This window comes from Emys orbicularis, chromosome 24 (genome assembly GCF_028017835.1).
Source record: "Emys orbicularis isolate rEmyOrb1 chromosome 24, rEmyOrb1.hap1, whole genome shotgun sequence".
NCBI lineage: Eukaryota > Metazoa > Chordata > Testudines > Emydidae > Emys > Emys orbicularis.
In genome coordinates, this window is record NC_088706.1 from 13,393,579 (window position 1) to 13,420,980 (window position 27,402).

General features: G+C 62.0%; 1 protein-coding gene across 1 annotated transcript; it reads left to right on the top strand.

The window, feature by feature from the left end:
• The first annotated feature begins 847 nt into the window (after positions 1-847).
• MAP1S (microtubule associated protein 1S) lies at positions 848-21,242 on the top strand. Its single transcript, XM_065422354.1, has 7 exons — positions 848-1,004; positions 8,128-8,229; positions 13,908-13,990; positions 14,341-14,481; positions 15,632-18,995; positions 19,868-20,085; positions 21,087-21,242. The coding sequence occupies exons 1-7, from the start codon at positions 848-850 to the stop codon at positions 21,240-21,242; spliced, it is 4,221 nt and encodes a 1,406-aa protein (XP_065278426.1).
• The last annotated feature ends 6,160 nt before the right edge of the window (positions 21,243-27,402 follow it).

The following is a 27,402-nucleotide window of genomic DNA, read 5'->3' on the forward strand; positions in this document are numbered from 1 at the left end:
GTATTCAAAGGTATACAGCTATATACAATGGAAAGGAAATGTATACATTTATTTACATTGCTAAGAGATTTGTTCATTGTTATTCCATGCTGCCTTGTGTAGATGAATAAAAAGTCATTGTTGCTCTTTTTCTTTCTCTTCCACTATGTGCTTTTATTATTTACGTAATTGTCCATATATTGACCAGACAATCGCAGGGAATACGGGAGTTGAAAACACTTGCACATGTACTTTTAAATACATAAGTACTCTCTCCACAACGTACTTGTACTCCGATGTACTTCTATAACGGTGTACTTGGCACCTAGACTTAAGTGCTTTTTATGGCAACACTGCAGGAGCAGCCCCGCTTCCTCCCCAGTTCCCAGCCCTGATAGTCCCCAAACTCCAGCCCTGATGCCCCCCAGTCCCAAATGCCCCCCAGTCTCCATAAGTCCTGATGCCCCCCATACCCCCCAGGTCCCCCAAGCCCTGATGCCCCCTAGCGCCAATGCCCCCTGATCTCCCAGCCCCGATGCCCCCCAGTCTCCATAAGTCCTGATGCCTCCCATACCCCATCCCAATGCCCCCCTGATGCCCCCCGCCCTGAAGCCCCCCAGCCCCCAATCTATGCTGCCCCCATCCCCATCCCCTCTGGTCCCTGGGCTTTCCCCTCTGACACCCCCCACCCCCATTGTCCCCTCCTAGTGGCCGGCCCCTTTAAGAGCCCCGCCTAGCCGGGCTCCCCTTCGTGTCCCCTGATTGGCCGGCGATGACATCAGCGGGGCGGGGTTTTCGCCGCGGTGACGTAAAAGCGGGGAGGGGCGGGGCCAGCCACCGCACGTCGTGCTGGAGCCCGAGCCGGAAGATGGCGGCGGCGGGAGCCGCCGAGCGCGCGAGCCGGGGGGAGGCGCCGCCGCCCCGCGAGCCCGCCGGGCCCCGCCGCTACTCGCTGCTGGTGATCGTGGGCGGCGGCTGCCACCGGCCCGGCCTGCTGGGCGCCGTGCTGGCCGCGCTGGAGAGAGGTGAGCAGGGCCCTCCCCGCCGGGCCCGTGCAGCGCCGTGCACCCCTCGGCCGAGTGCCGCTGCAGCCCCAGGCAGCACGGGCCGAGGCGCTGCGGGCCCCATTCATCGCCCTGCTTGCACCCAGTGCACCGGTGCATGCAGCTCCTGTGTCCGGGGCATCTCTCTCTTCCCCCCCCCCCCCCGGCTTTCCCGGGGCTCCCCTGTGCAGGCGCCTGTGGGAGGCGTTGATACTTCAGACTAGGTGGGGGAAGGGTATGCAAAGTCCAGTTGTGGTGGTCTAGTGCAGCCCTCCCCCCAATTATTGCTTATGTTTAAAGGGAGTCTCTTCTATGGGGGGGGGCAGTTTATGGTGCTTTTAACAGGGGTGGGGGTGACAGCAGGGCTGTCCCCAGCTGCGTGAATCCTGGACTCCTGTATTGCTTAGTGCTCCCTTTGCCTAGGTGTCATTCCATCCCATTTCCCCCTCTCGACTTCTGGTTGCACCTGGGCACCCTGTGCATGGAGGCCCACGGTGCGGAGCGTAGCAGCAGCAGACAAAGGTTGGGGGTTGCTTTGTTAACGCTGGGATGGGCTGGGACCTGTTTGCAACTCAAGAAATTAGAGCGGGGCGGGGGAGCATCCGACATGATGGATGGGGCAGCTGGCCGTGCTGGGCCTCGGGAGAGCCGTCTGCCTGGAGAAGCTTGTCTGGCATCGGGAAGTGCTCTGGAGCGCTGGTCTGTCAGGGTGTGTCTGGGCTTAGTGGGTCAGCGTGGTTTGAGGAAACTGCTAGCTGAAACTAGGACGGGCTGAGTTGTAATGAACCCTGCTTCAGAGCTTCCTCCAAGGACTTGCTGTGGATCTGCATTTACTGTTCCCGAGCCAGTGATTGAAACTGTCGCCTGGAGCGGGATGTCTGAACGTTGGCTGGCTGCGGGGGTTCCGTGTTCTTAGCCTGGCACTGGCATACACTGTATTAATGCTGGGGGCTAGAGGTGCTGTGAGCACTGAGCTAGTGTCTCCTTCTGCCGGAGGTGCTTTCACGGCCTGGAAGGGGCACAAATTTGGAAGTGATCTTTAAAAAAAACATTCATCCACCATGCGTGAACTGAGTAAGCCGTCTGAGAAGGCTAAAACTGTTACGTTGAGCAAGGTTTGTGCAACTCTGCATTTTCTCCCCCCCCCATCGCTTCTAATACCCTAATCTTGCACCATCTCCCTTTGGTTGGAAGATCGTTAACCGTTCCACAGACTGGGGGATGGTGGAGGAAAAATACCGATGGATTCGTTCCCTATGATGGGCATGAGGCCGGCCTGCTAAGCTGGTTTGTAAATCACTAGACGTGACGGGAGTGAAACAGGCTGCGTCTCTGTAATCCCCACACAGTGGCTGTACTGTGGCCTGGGGTTTGTTGATGAGCTGGCGTTAGGATTCCTGACGCATTAGTGGCCTCGGGGAGCAAACCCACTCTCCTGGAGTGGGGAGAGGAGCCCGGTTGGCTAGTGTGACTGGCCAGCGTGGGACAGGAATGAACAGATGGCTGCTGTATAAGGGCGTATGGTAACTGGGGAGGCAGAAAGCAGAGAGACGCAGCGGCTGTCGTTCGCTTTCGGAACAGCGCTTCTAATGCAGCTGATGGCTGTATGTGCTGCCTCTTGAAGAGCAGCTCGAGAAGGTGGCTGCGCTCCCGTAGCTGGAGGGAACGCTCTTTTGTCTGGCTGAGCCTGGCGCGGCTGAGTCACTCCCGCAAGGTGCGTGCCTCCAGGGGAAGCAAGCGTGCACCTGTCTTAAGTGGTGAACATCAAGGAACCTGTAACGTGTTTGGAACCTGAAGGCACGTCTTTGGTGCTGCCTTTAAAGACGCTCCTGACCCCCCTCCGTTAACATCCCGTATGAGGCAGGCATGTCCCAGCCAGGCCTGCAGAGTGGCTCTGTTCTCCCTAGGAGGTGGCTGCCCAGATGTGTGGGAAGCTGCGAAGGACGAGTGGGGGCACATGGACAGGCTTCTCACACGAGAGCGGAGACTGAACCTCGGGCCGTTACGGCTGCAAAGAAACCATCAGCATGTGAAGTGTATCGGAGCTTGGGGAGAACGTGAAGCAGTAGCTGGGGAGTGTTCATTTCGCCGGGGGCTGACTCCGAGGCCGTCGACAGTTAAAGCTGTAAGGAAGGGGGCAGAAGTGTCATTGTGAAGATTTCCACCAGCCGTCTGGGACAGGGAGTGTGCAGCTATAAACCAAGGTTCATCGAACTCGCAGGGGAAGCTGTGCGAGGGGGAACGCGGATGGCTTCCTTTCCCCGAGGAGCCGCTCGGCGAGCGTCAGGAGTTCGGAAGCCCTGGGATAAAGCTGTCTGTGGGTAGCAGGGGCATCTGATCCTGTTGTCTTCGAGCTGACTCATCGGGAGTGTTCTGGAGCCAGTGACTGGAGGGAGTTGGGCTGTGACCCCTTCTGACCTTTCGTTTTCAAACCCGAATTGGAGAAGGATGTTACTCAGCCAGGGGCGGGGGGTCAGCTGAGGCGTCAGCATGTGTCACCGGGTCCCGGTGTCTAGGAAATGCAGCAAATACCATAGATGCTCTGACTCTGTGCGCCTAATTAAGCCTATTCCGGAGCTTAATTATCCTTTACTTAGAGTTTTTCCCAATATCTAACCTAAATCTCCCTTGCTGCAGATTAAGCTCATTACCTCCCATCCTACCTTCAGTGGACATGGTGCACAGTTGATCACCATCCTCTTTATAACAGCCCTTAGCCGTCTCCAGAGATGTTATCCGGTCCCCCTTTGTCTTCGGGGCGAGCATACTGGGACCTAGTCTCCCCACCACGCTGCCCCGGGGGCCCTGATCACCCTGCGTCTGATCCACACCTCAGAACTGTCCGAATTGCCCTGGACTCTTCCCCTGCTGGTGTCCTGTCTCCTGCCCGAGCGGGACCAACAGGGTTCCAAAAGCACTAGATAAGTTCATGGAGGATATGTCCATCAATGGCTATTAGCCAGGCTGGGCAGGGACGGTGTCTCTAGCCTCCGTTTGCCAGAAGCTGGGAATGGGCGACAGGATGGATCACTTGATGATTCCCTGTTCTGTTTATTCCCTCTGGGACACCTGGCATTGGCCACTGTCGGCAGACAGGATACTGGGCTAGATGGACCTTTGGTCTGACCCAGTCTGGCAGATCCCCCTCCAGCCAGACCTGTCCTCACTCAGCAAAATCCTCCCAGCGGGTTCTGTTCCCACACTAGAGGGGTGGGGGAGTCTGCTTAGAGCATGGGTCTGGGATTCGGGGCCCCTGGGCTGTATTGCTGGCTTTGCCAGGAACTGACCGTCACATCCCAAGTGCATGTCACTGCACATCTGTGCCTCGGTTTCCCTTCAGTGTAATAGTCTCCTATGAAATCATCGACCCTATTTACAAGCCTCGAGACTCAGTTCCGTGGACAAAAGTAGCAGGGACAGGGTTAGGGGCAGGCTCCTGATCTTGTCTCTGTTGCCAGCGCACTGATACCACTCCTGGCTAGCATCGCGTCCTGTGCCGGCGGTCCAGCTGTCCTTCTCTTGGCCTGCTGGGCAGTCACCCGGCCCGCAGCCAGTAGCTCTAATGCAAACTTAGGGGGAAGCCTCTTAAGGTACTTAAAAGCCTGGGTGACCCGATTCGTGCTGGCTCTGTTCTTATCTGGCTTGCTGTGGATGTTCCTTTCCGTTTTCCAGGGCCCCATGATGAGCTCAGCCTCCGGCTGACACACTGCCCTGTCATGCTGGCCTCTCTCCTGACACCAAACAGGAAGCGAGCCACAAAGGGATCGTAGTCAAGTGTTGTGTACAGCCGAGGTGGCGACGGTTCCTGCCACGTTGGGCTACAGTCTGTCGGGGGGTTTCCTAGCATGTCGGCTGAGTTGACATAGCAGTGGGGAGAGTGTTTTGCTGCTGAGAGTTTTGGGCCGGACGCTGTCCTAGCAAACTCTCCGCTTGGAATTCCGCTGGCGCTCTGCGGCCGAGGCGGCAGAACGCAATGCAGCTGGCTCATCCCCGGCTTGTGCAGGTCTTGGCAGCGTAAGCGCTCATTGGGAAAGGCAGGGCAGTCCTGGTATTGTGCCCCCGAGGGGCCTCTTCAATCGCAGGTGCTGAATGAGGCAGCCTGGCTCTGCTGCCTTGTGCAGGAGATCAGAGCAGTTCCAGTAAGTCTCCGAGCAGTACGGAGCTGGGGGAGAAGAGAGATGGCAGGTTGGCTGGGTTGGTAAGTGCTGAGGTGAGGAACCGCGCAGAGCCCAGCTGGATGGGGCCTGGCCTGGCCTGCAGACTCTGCTCGAAGGAGGTGTGGGAGCCACTGCAAACTTCTAGAGCCAGTGCAGAGTGACCCTGCTTTGCAGCAGGATGTGACTTGAATTTGTTGCAAGAGACCCGGGTTAACCCAGTCAGTGCATGTGAGCAGGGACTAGTCAGTGACTCGAAATGCAGGTGAAGTGACACCCATCGTCACTGAGCTGTACTTAGCCGCAGCTGGTCAGTGCTAGCTTCCCTATACTGGTTTGAGCATTGGCCTGCTAAACCCAGGGTTGTGAGTTCAATCCTTGAGGGGGCCATTTAGGGAACTGGGGTAAAAATCTGTCTGGGGATTGGTCCTGCTTTGAGCAGGGGGTTGGACTAGATACCTCCTGAGGTCCCTTCCAACCCTGAGATTCTATTCCATGATACTGCCCTGGCAGCACCCCTTAGCCCTGCTCAGCAAGGGGGGGCTCCTGCTTGGTGGCAGAGGCCAAGGACTGAACGGGCCAAGGGCGCTGTGATGTGAACAGCTGTCCCCGGGGAGCTTGCCTGTGAGCACCTGAACCCCTCCCACGGGGGCCACCAAACAGCGTGTGGTAACGATCGAGCCTCTGCTCATCTGGGCCGGGGTTTGAACCTGTGACCCCCAGGAAGGAAACCGAGGGACCATCCATTTGGAAGAAGGCTGCGAAAGTGACTCGAAGCCTGGAACGCCGCTGGAGCTGGTTGGTCGGGCTGCCTGGCGTCTGGGCCACCCTTGCCACTCGCGTCTCTAGTTCTGGGTTGCGAGGAAGAGTTGGTTTGGGAATCTGGCCCGGGGGCAGCTGCAGGTTAGGGGGCGAGAGGCGCCCTGGGCTGGACTAGAGGGGAGGTCAGTGCAGACATGGAAGAGGCTGTGTCTTGTGCCAGCCAGCCCTGGAGTCTTGTGGCCGTGGTGGGCGGGAGGGAAGGCTAGAAGTGCCTTTGTTCACTACCTCTTTTCTGCCAGACAGGTTCTGCAGAGATACTGTCCCTCAACCCCGTTTCCTTCCCCTCCCTCCCTCATCGCAGGCCCGTTAAACCAGGACAGCGTTGGAGCAAGGCTGCTAAAGGCCAGGCTCACTGGGTTGCCCGTTGCTGGACGTTGGCCCCTTCTCTCTCTGGCGAGGGTTCAGGGCAGCACTCGACTCCACGCTCCCTCAATCGGCACGGGGAGCTCCTGCTCCCTTGGCGCTGCGCTGACCTCCCCTCGTGAGGCTGGGAGCGGCTCTCGCTGCCCTGTCTCTCGCTAGCCCGGCCCCTGCGGGTGTCCGCGGGCGCTTGCCCTTTCCCTTTCCCTGGCCAAGTAGCAGAGGGAAACAGCCTGTTGTTGCCGCAGCCGGAAGCCCTTTTCTCCCCCATGGCCGTTCGTAGTCCCTCAGACGTCCTTGTGTCTGTCCCAGGACACGCCCTGCCAGGCGGGAGGAAGGCTGAGGAACTTGCCGGTCTTCAGCAATTGGGGGGCCAGTGGCAGCAGCTTGTGCCCTGGGCTGGGGCAGCGGCGCGGAGCTGTCAGGGCGCCCGGATCACGCTGCATTTTATTGAAGGAAATCTCTTGTCTCCTAGAAGCTGCTCGTGTTTATAGGCCGCGCTTGCAGGGCTGGGTACTAGCCAGAAGAGGCGTGGGCCCTGCCTGGGAAGGCTTGCGCTTGCACGTGGGAATGAGGACAGGGGGGAGGCTGGGGGGAGGTTCAGCACGAGCCTTTAGTGCCACTCCCTCTGTTCAGCCCTGGGGGGCAGGCCTAGCACGGGAGCTGTAGCTTCTAGTCACTTTATCCCCCCTGCCCTCCTCGCTTGCAGAAGTGATGGCAACTGCGTCGTATTGCCCAGCGTGCGTCTGCATTACCCCTTCCTCTCCCCGTGCGGCGGTGGTGGTGGGGGGGTGTCTCTGTGTGCACGGCGGGGTCGTTCTATTGCATGCGCTGTAACCTGGGCCTCCGGTCTGTCCCCGAGCCTTGGCTGTGAGCGGCTCGCGTGACCCTGAGGGCTTACGGTGCAGGGTCACGTGCTCCTCCCTACGGTCCATTTTGTGCATTCCCTGTTACTTGCAATGAGGGGCAGCGACCCCTGGGTGAGCTCCCATCCCTGCTGCTCGGGCTGCTAGCTGGCGCGGGGCGCGAAGAGCCCTGTGAGGCGGCAGGCTTCTCTCCGGCCGGGGCTGGGTGCAGCGTGCGCTGCTGGCGGAGGCTGTCGCAAGGGCCTGCAGCTGCTCTTCAGCCCTTTCTGCCTGACGAGGATTGTTCCGCAAGGCCGTGCCGTGCCAGGGATTAAAGAGCCTGGGACGGGAGCTTGGGTCCCCCGACTTACCTGGCTGGTAACTGATCCTCTCCCCACATGCAGGAGCGCAGACCCCCCCCACTAGGTGGCTCCCTGCTGCCCCATCCCCTCCCAGCGTATTCCTCACCTGGGGCGGTTCTGCTGGTCCCGGTTCCCCTTCCCTGGCTGGTCCTGGCCTTGCAGCCGCCTGGGCAAAGGGGGCCCTCGAGGGGACTGCTCCGGGGGCTTCGCTGTCCGTGCTGCTGGAGAGGAATCTGCCCTGCCAGCCAGGCACGTCCGCTCCCTCTCCCCTGGAGCCAGGTTCGCGCAGGGTCCCTGGTGCTTGCATTCCCCAGGGGTGAAGCCCTCGGAGCAGACCGATTGCTCACCCCTGTGCCAAGGCAGCCAGAGGGAGGCAGAAGCCACTGAGGATGAAGTTACTTGCCCAGCCGGGGGAGGGAGGCTGGCATCCCCGCCAAGATCAGCCCTGGGAATCCCTGCAGTGGCTGGTCTCTGTGGTCCTGGTGCCTCTCCTGGCAGGGGCAGGGCAGGGTGGGCTCTGCACCCCTTTGAGAGCTGTGGGTGCTGATTGTTCTCTCCCCAGGGATCCGCTGCTGGGACATCGACCTCACCTCCTGCAACCTGGACGAGCAGCTGAAGCTGTTTGTGTCCCGGCACTCGGCCACCTTCTCCAGCATCGTGAAAGGTAAGGGCCATCTGCCAGGCCTCTCCCGTCTCCACCTGCCCAGCGGTGCATCCCCTAGCCCTCTGCTGTTGTGGGCTTGGCACCTCGCTGGAGATGGCTCCCTGCCTGCCCGATGCTGCTTTCAGGTCCAGAATTCCCAGGGACTGTCCTGTCCCCGCACTCTGGGACACCCCGGGCTCACCCCGGAGTATTTAAAGGAGCTCTCCAGGCTGCTTGGCCCAGAACTCGCCCTGCTCTGGGGGGAATCTATTGCAAGTCCAACTGACTGTCTGAACGTTGCTGGAGTGAGGCAGCAGCTCGGCTCCGAGCTGGCCCTGCTGTGGGCGGGGGGGGAGGAGGTTTCACAAACAGCCCCCCTGCTGTGGAAGCAGCATTGGGAATAACCTGTCTGGGGTACTCCAGTGCCCCCCAGTACTGCAGTATCTGAGCATCCCCCCCTCCTGACTGCTCCCTGTGAGGCTGGGGGTGCATAGGACTAGTCCCCTTTGCTCAGGTTTTGGGGGGGGTTGTATGCCACTCAGATCCATGCTGTCTGCCCTTGACAAAGCGCTGGCTACGCCCACCAGGAGCAGATGGCAACGTGCGCCCTGACACATCCAGCGGCAGAAGCAGCGTCTGGGAGCTCGTGTTCTGCTCTGCATCGGCAGAAACCTCGCGTGACCCCCTCCACGCACACCCCTCCTGGCTCTTAGCAGTGTTTAATTCGTGTTGCAATCCGTATCTCAGCCCACACTGCAGGGGGAAGCCAGGCCGCCCAGTGAGTTGGAAATAGATAGGGAGGCAGCGCCGTCCTTCCTGCTGTGTGCGGAGGGGTCGCTCCGGGGGCTGCCGGTCGGCTGCAGACCCGGACCTTGCCCTCTCCTGATGGAGTTTTGCTGGGTTGGGCAAACATTTAGCCGGGGCTACAAAGCTGCTTTTGTGCCGAGTTGCTTGCGCTCTCCCTCAGCTGATGCCTCTGTCCCGGCCCCTCCAAGCAGACAAACGCGCTGATTCTTCCTGGGGAGCGGCTCGCAGAGGAGTTCCCGGGCCGGCGGCCCTCTCCATGCGCCTTCCCGTGAGGCCTCGTCACGCCCAGGCTGGCTCCTGGCTGCATTGCCCCACCACCTCCAGCTGCAGTGTTTAGACTCGGGCCGGCCCTCCCAGACCGAGGGACGGGCTTGTTCTGTCTAACTCGCTCGGAGTGGGACATCTTGACTCCAAGTCAAAACCATGCTGTAGCCAGATACTCCTCGGCTCATCTTGTGGTGGGGGGAACTGCTGGTTCACCACATCTGTGCCTAGACACAAGTGGTGATGGGGGGGGGGGGGGGTGTCTCTGCTGCTCCACTGTGTGGGGTTAACCCACTTTGGTATGGCCCCCCCACCCCCTTCTCTAAGGCTTCAGAGCAGGGGGCTCCTTGCATGAGGGTCTGAGCTCTCTGTTGCTTGTCAGGCGTAGCTGGCTCCTGCAGACCATCCCCTTTCCAGGGGTGCTGAAGAGCTCGGGGACCCCGATGGGTGGAGCAGGACGTTGGCCTGGCTGCGCTTCCTCGTGTAACGCCCGGAGGCTGGCGGAGGGGAAGCCAGGCCTTGTGCTCCAGAGTGGGGAGAAGCTTGGCTGTCTGGGGGTGCTAGGCGCTGTACAGACAGAGCAGAGCCCCTTTCCCCGAGGGGCTTAGAGAGGCCCCTGTGCTGGTAGCAGCCCTCTCCTCTGGCACGGGTACAGCAGAGGCACCGGTTGGGCTGGGTTCAAACGCTGTCGGCACCAGCTAGTGCTGCTGCTATGGGTAAAACCCTCCCCCAGCCTCGGATACCAATGGGGCGCCAGAGAGAGTGCACGGCCGTGTGCCCTGTGTGGAGCCCAGGGAGAGCTCCGAAGACCAGGGTAGCTCAGATTTCAGCTGCTCACGTGCAGTTCATCAGCACTATTGTCCGTCTCGTGACCTCGGCGCAGGGAGAGGTGGCTCGTGGGCTAGCGCTGTGCGGCGTCGGTCCGGGAAGAGCAGCTGATCCCGTCCGAGGGGCTGGGGCTGAGCCAGCCGCGCACAGGGGTCCCGGCAGCCTACAGCCCAGGGCAGGGTCTCCTTGCCGGAACTCGAGTGCTGAGGGTTTTACGGGCCTCTCTCCAGAAGTGACCGGCCATCGGAGAGTAGAAACGCCTTCGTTCCCGACCAGCTCAGGCTGCCCTGTGTCTAAGGTAGCAGGCTCCTGGACGGAGAGCCCTTCCTTGGGCCCGTCTCTGGCAGCGGCTGGCCCTGGATGCGTTGGAGGAAGGTGGAAGAAATACCCTCCTGGGCTGGTGTCCCACATCTGCCTGTGTCTGGCTTGCTCGGGGATCTAATGGTCTGGCTTAAGCCCCAAAGCCATGAGGTTAAAATCCCTTCTGATGCTTCTGTCACGGCTCGAGTTGCCTTCGCCTTCCCTGGCTGTGAAATGGGCTCCCTGCAGCCAGCTCTGCGGTCACGGTGCTCTCCCTCCCAGCCAGGCGTCTCCGGCTGGCTCCTCCAGTCCGGCCAGACCAGCCTCTCCGGCTACTTTCCTTTGGGTTCGTTTGTTCACTCTTCTAAACGAGCTCTCTGGAAACTAGGGCAGCTGCGCTCACAGAGGCCCCTTCTGTGCATGGGGCTGGATGGCTCAGGGGCTTGGTAACCAGATAGGGAGCCTCTGACCCCCAGGCTGCTGGTTCAAAGGCGGCCCTGGCCAGCAGTAACTGAATCGCTGCTCGCCAGCAGCTGCTCAGTGGCCTTGTGACATGGGTGTGGCGAGGGGTGTCCCGTTCCTGGTCCACGTGCTCGATCAGGCTTTGCTCTGGGGGAGGCCAAGGGTGGAAGGAACCATGGGCTGCTCCGGGGGCCTGCAGCTTCCAGCCCGGCTCAGCTTCTTAGGCCTGGACTGAGCAGTTTTTTGTTTTGATTTAACTGTGGGTTGGGGTGGGATGTCTCTAAATGGCTAGTGGCCCCAGTACACCTGGACGGTGGTGTAAAGGTGCCACATCCCCGGAAGGCTTAATCCCGTTCCTGTATGGGAATAGCCTCAGGGGTGTGAAACGCCAATACAGCTGCGTTGGCCCTGGGAGCTTGGACTGGCTTCAGTCGGTCCAGCGTCCTAGTGTCTGAGCCCCGCAGCCCATCCCCCACCCTTGGGAGGCAGGGAAATCGTGCACACCCGTTGTACAGATGGGGAAAGCGAGGCAGTGACTTGCCCACGGTCAGTCTCTGGCAGAGCAGGGAATTGAACGTGGGTTTCAGAGTCCCAGGCCAGCCCTTAGCGATCCAGCTCCCCCGTTCTGTGGGGTACAGGCCTCCAGACCCCAAGGCACTCAGCCCAGCAGCCAGCTAGCTCACGGAGAGGGAATTTAGCCACCAATGGGCCCAGGCTTGGCAGGCTCGCGAATTCTTCATTCCTGGGTCTGAGCTGCAGTAAACAGCTGGGCTCCCCGGCGTCAGTGCCCTGTGGCCTAATTGTCCCTCTGTTCTTCCTGCCCCCCAGACCGTAAATTGGCCTTCGTGGGCCTGGAGCCCCGTGAGCTGGGGCGTGCGGAGCAGATTGTTAGCCGCTCAGTGGAGCCGCTTTCCTCCGTGCTCTGGGTGTACGCGGGGAGCTGGTTGCGCACCTGGCGTTAAAGCCAATCCGGTTCCCTTCCTGGGGCACTAACGTAGGAGACGTGCCTGGGGCCCCCCGTTGAGCCTCCTCCCCCCGGTTCACTAGGGGGCTGGGCTGCCCGCTCATAGAGCAGTGGGAAAGTCTCTGTTCCTTTCCTCCACACTCAGCCTCGTTTCTCTGCCCCTTTGCTGCCCTCTAGCGATGGGCAGCGCAGCTGTCGGCATTAGATGCCATCTGCATGGTGCCTGACTGCATGCCCGGGGGGGGGGGTATTGGGCTTGTGGGACTGCTCTTGGGAGCTTGCCTGCTCCAGCAAAAGGCACCGGCTCCCCAGGGACGCACGGTCCGAGCTCCGGCGCCGCAGACTAGAAGGCAGGCTGCAGCGTGGTCTGGGGCTGAGAGTAGACAGGGCCCCTGGCCGCAGCATGGCCCAATGGTTGTCCTGCAATGCCCATGATGGGGGGGCAGGGTAGCTGGGCCCTGCCAGAGAGCTCCCCGCCTGGGAACGCTGCGGCACAAGCTCCGGTTGGGAGGTGGAGTGAGCTGAGACCCATGCAGCTGCTGGCTGGGAGGGGCTCAGTGCCTTGGACCACCCCCAGCAAATAAAGGTGGAGTCTGCCCTCCCCCCCACGCCTGCAGGGAGGAGGTGGGGTCGAGCTGACGGCCTCAGGAAAGCAGCTTCAGTCCCCTTGGCCTTCCTGAGCTGGGGCTGCCTCGTCCGGGCGCAGAGCAGGAAACGCCAGCGGCCGTGACGCTGCCCTCCAGCTGGGGCTGCACGGGGCCAGCCCTGTGTGGGCCTGGGTCTCGGCTGGCCCGTGACCTTCCTCGCAGAGGGGAGAACAGCTCCGGCGTGCCTAGGGAGAGGGCTCCAAGCGTCTGTTCCCAACCCTGTACTAGACTGGCTGGGCCAAGTCGTCCAGCTCTTCTGGGCCGGGCTGGGCCTGTCGTACGGTGGGGTCGAAAGTTGTGTTCGTAGCTTAAAAACAATCCTTGTCTGGCTCTGGGGGCAGAACACGGGGGGGGGGGGGGTGTCCCCTCGTGAGCTGAGTCAGCCCCTCTGCTTCCTTCCTTCTCCGGCAGTGGAAGGGCGGGGGGGGGCGTCTCGTCCGTCGACTCAGCAGATCTGCTGGCCTCTGTGGTATCCGGGCTCACGGCTCCGCTTCCCGGCCAGCAGGGTCCTGCAGCGGCTGTGAGCCTGGCCTGGCACTCCTGCCTCAGCCTGGCTGAAAGGGGTGGGGAGGCTGGGAAGGGGGCAGCGGGGTCTGCGTATGGGCCTGTGTCCCCTGCCTGAGCAGGCTGCCTGCTGCCGGCACGACTGGTCTTGCCTGGGGATGGCTGGAGCTCGTGCCGGGCAAACTCCCCGTTGTACCTGGGTTCTGCGGTAGCTGCCGGTGCGTCGATCCCGTCCGGCACCTCTAGCTTTAGCTGGGATTGTGGGGTGTTCCATCAGGAGTTACGGGTACCCCATTCTCTCACGTTCACCCATCCAGGGGCTGACTTGGATCGCCCCACTTCCCAGGTGGAGAAACTGAGGCACAGACTCAGCACCTTGCTGCAGGCTACTCGGAGCCTGTGGCAGAGCCAGGGACCCAGCCCCAAGACCAGCCTTCCTCTGCCCCTCCCTGCGTCCTGCCTGGCAGCCGTCTCTGCATTGCACTGCCTGACAGGTGTCTCCTTAGCCAGCCTTGGCTACTGTCCGGCACAGGCATCTCCCTGAAACCCCACCCAGCTGTGCTCTCCGTGCCCGGGGTCCCAGAGGTGCTGGGGGGCAGTGGTGCAGAAGGCAGGCGAACCGTGCACGCTCTGAACGGCCGCTTGGGTCAGCCGGGAGCTGCCTGGAGTTCCCTGCTCCGGGCCGGGTTGCGTACGTTGGGGCAGACCGGGCCAGCTGAGTGCTGCATGGCATGCTGCCAGTCTCCCCACCTGCTGAGCTCCCCTCTGGAGGCTCCTTGCTGCCTGGCCTGTGCCCTGGGCAGCCATCCTCTGTGCAGCTCTCGGGCCAGCCTGGCCCTTCCCTGGGGGGGGGGGGGGGCAAAACCTGGGCGTGACTGGGGGGAGCTGGGCTCTTAACACCAAGGCCTCTTGTTCCCGGGCAGGTCAGCGGACCCTCCACCACCGGGGGGATGTCCTGGAGACACTGGTGCTGCTCAACCCTTCGGATAAGTCCCTGTGCGATGAGGTGAGCAGGTGGGGAGGGAACTGGGGTCCAATGGGGCCCTTACCATGTGGGGGGGGCAAGGAGGTGCAAGAGCACCATGCGGGGATGGAGTGGGGGGGTTGCATTCCCCTCCGTAATCTTCTCGTGTTCTGTCATCCTCCCCCTGTCAGGCCAGGCACCCTGCTGTCTCCCCAGCCCGAGCGCCCCACTCGGAGCAGCCTGCAGTCCAGGTCCCCAGCCCCCAGCGCTTGGTCTCGGCTCCATTGTATGGCAGCAAAGATCCCCCTCAAGCTGGTGTAGGCCTGGATGGCGGGCCCGAGGGGGCTGGGGGTGGGTGGGGACACCTGAACTCAACCATTCTCCGTCCCCAGCTGCGGAACCTGATCACGGACGTGTCCCAGCACAAGCTGCTGGTGTTCGCTGGGCCCTGCGTGGAGGAGACCGGGGAGCTGATGCTGCAGACGGGCTGCTTCTCTCTGCGGGACTTCATCCAGATCTTCACGGACAAAGAGGTGTGTCCTGGCACAGTGCCCGTGATCCGCCCCTTGGCGGCTAACCCTCGTGGCCGTCAGCCCCGGGCCAGGAAACGCCTTCCTTCAGGCAGCTCTGGCTCTCAGCAGGCCTGGGGGAGAGGCCTCTGTGATCCCGTTACTGTCTAATTCGGAGACAGACGCGTGTCTCTCCCAGCTCAGGGCTCCTGTGCATATTCACCTCTGGCTGCTGGAGGAAACGCTGCAGAACCTTGACACGGCGGCTGGCAGTGAAGGTGACTCCAGGGTGGGCCCCTCTGGACCCGGGTCACTTTTTTCTCACTAGCCCTTTGGATCCTGAGCCCCAGCTGGGCTGGCCGTAAGCTGACTGAATGTGCAGCTCCAGGCACCAGCAGCCCAGCCCTGTGGGAAGGGCGTGGGGCTGGCGGAGTCCGTCTCTCTAGTGGTTCTGATGGAGCAGTTTTCCATGGAGCTGGGTTGCTGCCCCCAGAACTGCCCATATGGGGCCTCTTCACCCCCCACCCCCACCATCTAGCAGGTGTCGCAGCAGTTTCAGTCTTGCCGGAAGTCTGGCAAGCTCGGGTCCCCTTGCCATCCATGGCGAAGGCTTTCCTTCCCCAGCAGCCCTGGAACTGCTCCCCCGTCCCAGGCCCACGCTTCTGCGCGAACGTGGCCTTGCTCAGCTGTAGCGAGCTGTGAATCCCAGCAGCAGCCAGGGCTGCTCAGCTAGGAAGTGGAGGGCAGGGGGGGAATTGGAGGATCAGGTGCGGGGTGGGTGGGCTGCTGCTCTCGGAGTTCATGGGGCACGTTCCCAGGATGCAAAGGGAACAGTCTGGGCTCGCAGTGATGCACTCCCCACTGCACAGTCATCCGGTAGCACGGACCACGGGGGGAACGATGCTGAGGTAAGCGACGCTGCGGTGTCACGGCCGAGCCTGCTATGGGATGGCAGCCCTCCCAGGGCCTTCCCTGTACTGGTGAAGGAGGGCGGGGAGGGACTGTCCGGTGGCTGCCGACTGGCCTCGCCCCTCTGGGAACTCGTGTCGAAGTCAGGGTCGGAGGTGGAGTGTCTGTCTAGCCCCTGGGATGACCTGCCGACAAGGGACGACTCAGCAGCCTGTCGCTGAACTCCGCCATGTGCTGGCATTGACCCTGGCTTGTCTCTCTCTAGGTCGGGGAGATGCTGAGCTCTGCAGACCCTTCGGCCAAGGCCAGCCTGACCGTCAGCTGCCCTGACTTCGGGGAGTGGCAGGACTCCAGCCTGGAGCAGTACAACCTCCAGGACTTCATCGAGCTGCGGATCAACCCGGGCTGCGGGTTGCCGGAGATGGAGGGGCTGCAGGAGTTCGTGGAATACCTCTCGGAGTCCCTGGAGCCGCAGTCCCCCTTCGACCTCCTGGAGCCCCCGACCATGGTGGGCTTCCTGAAGCTCTCCAAGCCCTGCTGCTACGTCTTCCCGGGCGGGAGGGGGGACACGGCCTTCTTTGCCGTCAACGGGTTCAACGTCCTGGTGAACGGGGGCTCCAACCCCAAATCCTCCTTCTGGAAGCTGGTGCGCCACCTGGACCGGATCGACTCCATCTTGGTGACGCACATCGGCACGGACAGCCTGCCGGGGGTCAACAGCCTGCTGCAGAGGAAGGTTGCTGAGCTGGAGGAGGACCCCTCCTCGCAGGGTTCCCAGAGCAACGGGGACTGGGTGAAGAACCTAATCTCCCCCGAGCTGGGAGTCGTGTTCCTCAATGCCTCCGAGAAGCTGAAGGGTATTGAGGGGAACTCCAGGGTGCTGAAGAGCTGTGACGAAGCCAGCCTGACCCTGCGCTACCTGGAGAAGCTGGGGGTCAGGCCCAACCTGCTCTGCAGGGACAGCGGCCCCAAGGTGGAGCCCACGGTGCTGTTCCAAAAGATGGGCGTTGGCAGACTGGACATGTACGTGCTGAACCCGGTGCGGGGCAGCAAGGAGCTGGACTACCTACTGCAGCACTGGTCCGGCGACGGCCACCCCAGCGAGCAGGAGCTGCCCTTGCAGTGCCTGACCTCCGTCTGCGCCCTGCTGGTCTGGCATCCCGCCAGCCCTTTGGAGAAGATCATCCGGGTCCTGTTCCCAGGCTGCACCCCGCAGGGCAGGATCCTGGAGGGGCTGGAGAAGGTGAAGCACCTGGAGTTCTTGAAGCGCCCGGTGGTCACTGAGAAGGACTTGAAGGCGCAGGCCGCTCCCCGTCCTGAGAAGCCGCTCACGCCGAAGAGGGCGGAAAGCAAGGAGAGCCTCAAGTCGGCGTCCAAGGAGAGCCTCCGGTCTGCTTCCAGACTGAGCCTGGTGGAGGCCGGGCCCCCGGCTCCCAAGGAGAAAGCCCTCAAGGCCGAGAAGAAGGAGGTGAAGCCAGCGCCCAAGGAGAAGGCCAGAGGGCCGGGCGAGGTGGCCAAGGCAGGGCCAGAGGAGGAGAGAGCCAAGGACCCCAGAGCCAAGCCAGACTCTTCAGCTGAGAAGCTCAAGCCAGATGTGAGGCTGAAGCTGAGCAAGGAGAAGGCCCCGCCCAAGAAAGAGCCCCTGCCCCAGGAGGCGAGGAAGGAGGAGAAGAGGCCTCTGAAGAAGGAAGATGGCGCCGAGGGGAAGGCGGATGGCAGGAAGGAGGTGAAGGCTGTGAAGAGGGACGGGAAAGCCGAGTTGCTGCGGAAGGATGCCAAGGAGAGCAAGGCTGAGGGGAAGGCCGCAAAGCCCCCTGCCCGCAAACTGCCCGGGCCGGAGCCCCGCAAGCTGGCCCTCAGGACAGGGAGCCTTAAGAAATCCACTCTCAAGAAGGAGCCGGAGAAGCCCAAGGCCAAAGCGGCCAAGGAGGCAGGTGCAGCCGGCAAGGAGCTCCCGAGCCCTGGGGCTGGTGCGTCAGAAGGCTCCAAGTCGCTGTCCCTGGAGGCCCTGACGCGGGAGGCGGCGTGGGCAGGCGCTGAGGCCGGGCGGAAGGAGGAGTCGACAGACGAGGGGATCACCACGGCGGAGAGCGAGCTGGAGCCGTCCCCGCTGGAGAACGGGGAGGCTGGGCAGTGCGCTGGCACTGAGGGCCCAGCTGGTTGTGCTGGGCTGGGGCCCACGGACTGCCAGGAGAACGGCGTCGACCCGGAGGAGCTGGACAGCCCCCAGCGGTTCCGGTACCTAGAGACCAGCCCGCTCAAAGCCATCTGGCCCCCTTCTCCCCTCGCCAAGACCCCCAAGAGTGACCGCAGCGTGGACTTCGACCTGACGCCCACGGGGCTTCTCAACCACTGCCAGGAGGGTGCCGAGGACCCATGCGGCAGCTCTGAGGAGAAGACCCTGGAGATGATGTCCCCCTCAAGCTCGGGGCCGGCCAGCGCTGGGCACACCCCATTCCACCAGTCCCCGGTGGAGGACGCAGTCATGGCAGAGGAGCCGGCGTCGGGCCCCAACGACAACAAACAGTTCAACTCTTGCCGTTCCTCCCACGACAGCTCCAGCTCCTCCCAGGAGAAGCAGGCGGGCTGCCTGTCCCTCAGCCCCTTCAAGGACGAGCTCCCCGATGTCTCGCCCACCATCACCACCCCCTCCCTGCCAGCCGAGGTGGGCTCCCCCCACTCCACCGAGGTGGACGAGTCGCTGTCGGTCTCCTTCGAGCAGGTGTTGCCCCCGGTGAGTGAGTCGCCCCAAGAGGAGCTGAACCGGCCGCAGGGGGGCGGGCTGACCCCAGAGTCAGACGCCTCGGTGGGCAAAGGCGGGCTGTCCCTGCCCCTCCGGCCCTGCCACCACGCCCAGCGGCTGGACAGCGACGGGGCAGACGGGCTGCGCCGGCACGGGCGTCGCTCCGACTCCCCCCACGATGTGGACCTGTGCCTGGTATCGCCCTGCGAGTTTGAGCACCCCAAGTCCGAGCGCCCCCCCTCCCTCAATGTCAGCCCCCGGGACCTGTCCAATGACAGCGACCTCTCCCAGGAGCTGGCCAAGCCCCTGGCCCAGAGGAGAGGCCAGAGGAGCCAGGGCCGCCGGCTGCAGCCACTGCCGGGCGCCGAGACCCCCCCCACCTCTGGGAGCGAGTCCCTCCCCACGCTCTCCGACTCGGACATCCCTCCTGCCACCGAGGACTGCCCCTCCATCACGGCCGACGGCGGGCTGGACTCGGACGAGGAGTCGGAGCCCCTGGCCAGGGGCCCTTCCCGGGCCAGAGACCCTCCTCCAGGCCCCCTGAAAGACCCCTGCCCCCTCCCTGCCCAGCCTGGCATCTGCATGGTGGATCCGGAGGCCCTGCCCACGGAGCAGGCCCGTGCGGGGAAGAAGGAGCCTGCCGGCAAGGTGAAGAGGACTCCCTCCCGCCTGGGCTCGGCCCCCGTGTCCCAGAAGGCCGAAACCCCCAAACACTCGACCCTGGGCAGCAAGGCCAGAGGCCCCGCGGGCTCAGCAGACAAGGCCAGGACGCTTCCCCTAGCCAAGGGCCCGCGCCTCGGGGCTGGCGGGGACACCAGAGCTTCGCTCACAAGCCGCAGCGCTGGGGCCAGGCTGCTCTCGGGAGCCGGCAGATCATCTCCCGCAGGTAACTGGGAGTGGGGATGGGGTGTAGAGTCCAGCTGATCCCAGGCCAGGAGCAGGGCCTGTCACTCCCATGCTAACCCAGCCCCAGGCTGGGGGGGTGGAGGATATATTGGGCCTTGCAGCCCAGGGTGCTCTGGCCTGTGGAAGGAGTTGGGTTGCTGTTGGTGCCCATGGCGCCACCAGAGATCCCACGTACCAGGTGGGAGCTGCTCTGGTTCCAGGGGAGTGCACCACGGAGACGGGGCTGGCCCTGCCCCAGATGCTGGCTCCTTCAGGGCTGAGTTGAAGCACGTGAGCCTGGCAGTGAGGGGGGCCTTGGCCAGCTGTTGCCTGGGCGGTCTGGATCCTGGGAGATCCTGCAGCGCGTAGGAACTGAAAGGCTGCTGAGCCCGAGTCCCACGTGACTCGGACCCCGGATGTGTGGATTCCAGAAGAGCCTCTTGCTGTATTGCAGATCCAGCCTCCTAGCCCAGGGAGCCAGTGACCCTCCCGGGCGCAGCCAGATGCAGTGACCGTCCCTAATAGCAAAGGGAGCGAGAGGCTGGATTTAAAATCGAGTTAAAGCTCCAGTAAAGAGACAGGGCTGGGAGCGCCCCAGCAGCTGAGCAGGTGTATGAGAGGGAACCTGGGATTCTGTATCGAAGGTGTCCAGTGACTGGCCATTGTTGGGTGTCCCAACGGGAGATGCCTGGGCGGGCACTCAGTACTGGGCACAAATTGAGCCCTTCTGCGGTGTCCGAAATCAAGGCTCCCAAAAATCACTGATCATGCTCCAGTAGTGGGGCCCTCGTGTACCAGGCCGCCTGGCGTTCCCTGCTGGAGCCCCGGCCCTGCCCCCTGTGTCTAAAAGGCCCCCCCGTCTTGCAATTTCAGGCTCCAAAGCCCTTTCTCCCCCCGAGCCGCCGATCTACTTGGACCTGGCCTACATCCCCGGCTCCTGGAGCGCCAGGACGGTGGACGAGGAGTTCTTCCGGCGGATCCGCTCCCTCTGCTACGTCATCAGCGGAGACGACCATGTCAAAGAGGGCGTCATGCGACCCATCCTGGACGCGCTGCTGTCGGGCAAACATCACTGGGGGAGCGATGTCCAGGTGGGGCTCGGCGGGATGACAGCAGGGGGCAGCATGGCGCACGGCCAGGCAGGCATGGGGGGGCCGCGCTGGGGTCTCAGGTAACCATATCCCTGCCCCATGCTCCAACCCCGAGCCCTCCGCTGTGGTGGGGGTTTTCTGCCTCCTGCCTGGAGCAGAAGCCAGGAGTTCTGTGGATGCTGCTGGCCTCCTTCCCTGCAGAGTCCTGTGAGGAGAACCTGCTCCCCCTGCTGGCCGGATCCAAGCAGTCCCCGGTGTGTATGGTTCGGGGCGTCCGGCTCAGCCGGGGGTGTTGCGGGGGGGAGGAGGGAATCGGCAGAGGCCACCAAGGAGCTGGACTCTGGCCTGGTCCGAACAGCGGAGTTATGCCGGCGTAGCTGTAGGCGAGGAGTGGGGGGGGAAATCGCCCCCTGCCAGAGCAGCTACCCCGACAATCCCGCAGCGCAGAGGCCCTTGGGGGACAGCTGTGTCTATCAGCTCGGTGGGGGCTCGGCCACGTAGCCGTGGCTTGGAGCAGGGGTGGCTGGGTTTTCCTGAGGCAGGAGGGGCCCTGATCTTTGAACTGCGAACTCTGTGACCTCACCTGGGGGATGGTCACTGGTGTGCCTCAGTGTCCCTGTTTGGCACAAGTGGTGGCGGCTGGGGGCAGGGCGGCTCTGAGCTGGCACGTGGTGAGGCTGTGTCCGTATTTCGAGGAAGGCAGAACCTCCCCTCGCTCCGGCCTCCGTCTGCCCCACCAGTGTGTTTGTAACACAGCACCGCCCCCTCCCCAGTTGAGATCAGAGCCCCGTGGGCCGGGCGCTGCACAGACGCACCGCAAAGAGCTGGGGTCTGGAATAGACGGGACGAAGGGTGGGAGGGGAAACCGGCAGAGACGTGACATGCCCTCAGCAGGGCAGTGGCAGAGTCTGGAAATAGAAGCCAGGTGCCCTGGCTCCGTCAGGGCCAGACCCACTAAACCCTGCTGCCTCTGAGTGACTGTATCAAATTGGTCTCCTCAGGTGACCCTGATCCCAACCTTTGATTCGCTGGTGATGCATGAATGGTACCAGGAAACCCACGAGCGCCAGCAGGAGCTGGGCATCACGGTGCTGGGCAGCAACAGTACGGTGGCCATGCAGGACGAGACCTTCCCAGCGTGCAAAGTGGAGTTCTGAAGGCGGCCCGCGTTAACCCTTTCCAGCCAGACTTGGAGGAAGCGCTTTGGACCTTGCAGAGGGGAGATTGCAACCCACAGGAAGCGTGAGGGGGGAGGGCTTCCCCCTGCAGGACTTGGTGATTGGGAAGAGGCACTGTAAGATTGGAATGAGCTCTCCATGGCCGCTCCCTGCAGGAGGGGAGGAGTGGGAAGGAATCTCCCCTGGACTGGAAAGGGTTACGCTGAGCACTCCTCTCCCGTCTTGTGCGCCACAGTCACTCACCGTCTGGTTATTGCATGCACACAGGCCCCAGCCTCGTGCTCTGCATCCCCACGTGGGGGCTGGATCGCAGATTGGCAGGGTCTGTAATCCCCATTGCTGGGCTGGGGGCCGAAGCCTGCTACGGGATAATAGCTGCTCCTCACCGCCCTCCCCAGCCTGCCACTACCCCCAGCCTCTGCGTAGGGACAGGCACAGCCCTTTTCTCTTCGCCCGAGTGATAGGAGCAGGGGACCACTCCGCCTTCCCTGATGTCAAGCAGGTACCTTACCTCGGTCAGGTGATGCTGCAAGGGCCACCTCACCACAGCATCGCCCCAGGGCTCCTACGGGCAGCCTGAGCTGGGGCTCCAATCCTGGGTGGCATCCAGTCGCTTCCCTGCTGTGGGACTGCCCGTTGGAGTCCCAGCCTCTGGCTGACGGCACAAGTGAAACGAGTTTGTGAGTCATACACCCCAGTGATGCCACTGCCAGCTTGGCCATGTGCTAGGAAGGGGGGCTGCTATACTGGGGGTAGTGTGGGGGGACTGTATCCCAGTTTACTACCCTTCCCCCAGCTGCTATTAGTTTTGGGGGGCACAAAAAGGAGTTTAAAGTCTCAACTGTCCTGTTGCTCCTGCAGAGATGCCAGATTCCCAGGTAGACACAATCTCTCTGCCCCAGATTAAGGGAGGTTGGAGTGGAGGGTGTGGGGGGTTTGGAAGCTGAAATTTGTGGGGGGATGAGGGAGGCTGGACTGGGCTGAAGGCTTCCTGCATTCCAAAGCAGTGGAGCCTGGAGTGGGTGCTCCCTGGGTGGGGTGCAGAACTGTGCCCCCCCCCCTCCCCGCTAGAGCTTTCCCATGCCAGCCCAGCCTCCCTCGCCTGGTGGGGGTGGTTGGGCTGGCAACCCCAGCCCTGCCCCACCTCATGTTGGACCTCAGAAGCACTAATGTTGCTGTAAATGTTTTAAAGCCAAATTTCATGAGCCGTTTGAAAGTTCATATGAAGCGTGATCGCTGGGAGCAATGAGGGCTGGGGGGGGTGAGTGTCTCCCGGGGAGGAGGGGAATTGTAGTTGTCTCATGACACCCCCCCCCCCCTTCTCCAATCCCTATGTCAAAACTGACCGGGGGGGGACGGGGGGACTCCCGACTTCCACTAACCTCCCCCTTCTGCAAACCCTGCCGCTTCTCTCCCACGCCCTGCATCCCTGCTGCTGACCCCAGCCCTCTGCATAGGCCAAGCAGATCTCTGGGGGCACCGCTGGGCATGAAACCTGCTGGGGGCCTGAATCCCCAGCCACGTTCCAGCTTCTCCACGGCTTTCACCTCTTTCTTTTTCTCTAACTCATCTTGAAGAACAAGTTTGGGGAGAGAATGTGACACTAACCTGTTCTGTAAGTTTGCAACTTACCTTTTTTTGTAATTTTTTTTTTTTTTGAAATGAAGAAAAAAACCAAAACTGTTACACACAGAAGGTTCTTATTTATCTGATGGCCACTGTGAGGCACCAGTATGCCCCCCAGGCGAGCTGCTGGGAAGGGGGGGCTCCCCAGCCCCCCCCAGATTTCATCCCCTCTTGTATCCATGGCAGAAGGGTTTAATCCTGTTCTCAGTACTCACCTGGCTGGGCTTGGAGGCCTTTTTACATTTGATTGTATTGTACTACGTGTCTAGGAGATGTTTGGGGGGTGGGTGGGGAAAGGGGAATTGAATGTTTCACCTTTTAGTGCTTTATCTATTTTCTTAGCTAGAAGATGTTTTTAAAGTGGGGGTGAGGGAGGGAGCTCAGAGCTTGACCCACCTTCTCATGGCTCAAAACCTGGGGGTGTGTGTGGGGGGGTGGTAGCCACCTGTTTCTCCGCCCCCTTGTGTCTCTCCTCCCAGGGCAGTGGGTGGGTTTGCTAGAGGTTTAGGCACCGACACACACGCCACGATGTTGCACACACGATGTGATGGTTTGGTAAATGTATTGAACAAGCATTAAAGAGACACTAGCCCAACAAATCGCCGTGTGCTCTGTGGCTTCCTAGCAGGGCCGGGCGGCCTTGGTTCCAAATGCACCACAAGGGGGAGGCAGTGGGGTTTGTGGGGGTTCTTGGAGCAAGCAAGACCCAGGGGCGGCCAGTGAAAGTTCAGGGGCTGATCTGCCCAAGAACTCAAACTGGTGCAACAGGCCACAGCTGTTCACACAGGCTTTTGCACCAGTTTTCATCGATGTAAATTCCTGCCTCAGGCTATGGGGGTGCAGCTCTCACATCACCAAGCCCCCCGCACTGGGCAAAGCCTGGGAAGTGCAGACATCAAGCTGGGGCCTTCAGGCCAGACCCTGGTGGAATTGGCCTGTGCTTCGCAGCCTCGGCAGAGGGGGACGATGGATTGAATTAGCCTTGGCAACTGCCCTCTGATCTAACTATTCCAAGCCACAAGGTGAAGATCCCGGGTGGGGCCAGGGCTGGGTAAGCCCCGCTAACAGCAACCTGTACCATGCAGCTGCCAGAGATAGCTGTGGTCATTGGTGCTAGACTCACCCTGGGTACTTCTACAGTGAAAATGCTACAGCTCCACTGCTGTACCACTCAGTCTATCTGCTCACTATAGGAAGCAACAGAGGGCCTGTGGCACCTTTAAGACTAACAAGTGCCACAGGACCCTCTGTTGCTTTTTACAGATTCAGACTAACACGGCTACCCCTCTGATACTTGCTCGCTACAGGGGTTCTCTCTTCCCTGTAAACTAATCCACCTCCCCAAGGGGCAGGAGCTAGGCTGCTGGAAGGCTTCTTTCATCAGCGGAGCGCTGTCTACACCAGGGCATGGTTGTGGATTTCCCCCCCGTGCCTTGAGGCTGCATCTCCACCAGTGCTTGAGGTGTAATTCCCGGCTTGGTGGTGAGAGCACGCTAAACCCTACAGTGTCATACTGCTGGAGCCTGTGCTGGGAGGGGCCAGCCAACCCGTCTGTGCCTAGGTTTCAGCCAGTCGCACTGGGGCCTACCCCTGCCCAGGTGTTTGTGCTGCAACCGCTCGGCTGTTTTCAGCAGGTTAGTGCTGATGTGGCTGGAACTTGCACCTCCTGCTCCTGGGGAGATGGATCTTAGCGGCTACACCCGGAGCTCCCTTTGGCAGGGCAGCCCCTCATGGGGGGGGAGGTAGCTTCTCACTGATCCTATGACAAGAGTAGATCCTGGATGGGAGGGCTGGCGGGAGGAGCTGCCTGGATTCAGCATTTCCCGCTGTCCCTCCTTCCTGGCATTACCAGTTTCTCCATTGCTAGGCAGGGCCGGGTTACAACCCGGCCGTGCAATTGCTGTGGCTCCAGGAGGAGGGGCTGCCTCTGCATCCCTTGCTGGAGGCTGGCCGGGCACTGCCCTGCACCCCCGGCTCTCGGCGAGCAGGGGCCAGGCGGGTGGGGGTCTTTGCTGGGACCCTTATGTCCCAGCAGCAGCGTGATGCAGCTGCCGGAGCTGCAGCCAGACCCCTACTCCTCTTTCAGCTCAAGCGAACTCCCCTCATCTCCCCCCTGGGAGCTGCCCGTGGAGTAAATCTCCAGTAGCAAGGGGCATTGACTAACTGAGGGGCCAGGCCCACTGAGCTGCTCGCGAAGACAGGCCGTGATGGGTGGGAGGCCTAGCACTCCCACGGACCTGCCCCAGCTGGGTGTTGTCCCACCCCCTCCACCCCCCAATCCTAGTGTGGCTGCCAGGAGCCAAGCAGGGCTGTACCGTCAAGCTGCCCTCCCCACGTACTGTACACGGGGCTCTGCCTTGCATGCACCATGAGTGCTGCCCGCTGAGGAGGCTGCCCCAAGGCCCTGGCGCTGGGCAGGTTGGGGCAGGGGGCACAGGCCCTTCCATGGGGTTGGGGTGGAGGGGGATGGAAATCACTGACTCGGGGTTGTTTTGTTTTTTTTAAAGCCGAGCGAAATCAGGCCCTGGGAAGCATGAGGCCTGTGCCAGTGCGTTGCCATTGGCTATGTAGCCAGGGATGGGGTGAGGAGTTGCCATGGCAACTGGCTGGGAAACTTCTGAAGCTGAGATCCTTGCATTTGGGGAGGGGGGGGGGGTGCCTGGCCTGCAGCTGTAACCACTTCCCTCCCCAGTAATGGGGGGTGAGGGTGGGGGCTTTAGGCCCTAGACAGAGCAGGGCATGCTCCCTGCAGACCTGTTCCTGCTTCAGTTGTGGGGGGGATTTCTGGGGTGGGGAGCGGGGCTGGGGGCAGGAGCAAGAGGGATGGGGGGTTGGCCTGGGGGGAGTGAGGGAGGAACGGAGTGTGATGTTCAGGGACTGGCACATTTATAAGGTCTTGGGGGTATCTGTGCCTGCCTGGCCCTGCCATTCCTGCACCCCCGGCTACCGCTGCTGGGGCAAGAGGCAGCCACTCCACGGATGCTGAGGAGTCCCGCAGGGCCCTGGCTGTGCTCGGAAGTGGGAGTGCCCCATAGCGGCAGGGGCCGGGGGCTCAGAGCTGACTGGTTGGGCATTGCTCAGCCCCGTTAACCCAGTCTGCTAGGCCACGCCAGCCCCTTCTCTCGTCCATCCACCCAGCCGCTGGTGGAGCAGAGAGGGGCTGCCGGCCAGGCACTGTCCTAGCATGCTGGCTCTTGGCCCGGCACTGTCCTAGTATGCTGGCTCTTGGCCCGGCTTCTCCTGTGTCCGTTCAGCCGGGGCAGGACCTGCAGCCAGCGAGGTGGGGGTGAAGCAGAGGGATGTCCTACCCTGCAGCCTTCACCCAGCTCTATGGAAGGGGAGAGCGTTTGAATCCTGCCTTCGAGTGGGCCTGTCCCAGCCCTGCGCCTCCGAGCTCCTGCGCTCAGGCCCAGTTTCAGAAGCAGCCACGTTTCCGGTGCCCAACTTCAGAGCTGGTTCTTGGAGGGGCTGAGCCCCAGGTAAGCCTCAAGGCCCTGGGCGGGAGCTGTGGGTGCTCAGCTCTGCTGTGAATCGGGTCCAAAGGTGGTGCTCTAGCTGTGGGTGTTTTAAGTGGCATGCAGCCCTGGGCACCTGGCTCCTAGGTCTCTGCTCCAGCCACTAGCACAAGGGAAGAGGTTGGGTCTGGGTTTTGCCCCCCTCCTAGCGAATCCTGAGCGTGGGGTACGTGGGGCTGTGCTGACCCCCTGTAACCAAATTGCCTCGGTGCTGCGTAGAGACCAGCTGGCGTCCACCTGAGCTACAATTCAGTCTGGCTGCTCCTGGCGGGCTAGAAGCCCCTCACCTGCACTAGCTGGGGTAGGCGGGCAGCTGGGGGATGAGTCGACCCCTCTGTGCTGCTCGCTGGAACCAAGGCTTGTCCAGAGCAGCCAGATAAGAGCCGGCCAGGCAGCTTCCCAGGGGCCAGAGTGCTCCCGCCATGGTCAGGGGCAGCCCGAGGCGCCTACAACTCTCACGGTGCATTGATAAGAGCAGGCCAGGATCTACAAAGCAATCCCCCAGCTGTTCCCACTGTCTGGCCCTGGGCTTCAGGCTGGGCCCTTTGCCCGCTGCAGCAGTGGGCAAGGCTGCTAATCCACTCTTTGGGAGGCAGGCGTGGGAACCATGCTTCCTTGGGAGGCCAGGGCTCCATGCCAGCGTCTGGCAGGGCGTGCTGTGAGACCTGGGCTTGGTAGGTGTGTCCCTGAGATTCAGCAAGGCACCTCCCTGCCTTTATCTCCAGCCACCTGCTGTTAGCGCCCCAGCCCTGGGCCGGAGATGGCCACTCCCCAGTGGGTTGGATTGGGTTACGCCTTGCACAGAGCAGCTCCCAGCTGAGCCCGGCTCAGCCTGGCCCAAACCACTGAGGCCAGGGGTAAGGGAGGGAGCAGCCTCCCAGCAGGTCAGTGGGTCCCCCCACAGCCCACTAAGGTCTTGGGTCCCAGCTTGAGTCCATTTGGTCCATCCCCAGCAGGACCATCCCTGCTCCAACCTTCCTCTCTGCAGCAGCAGCCTC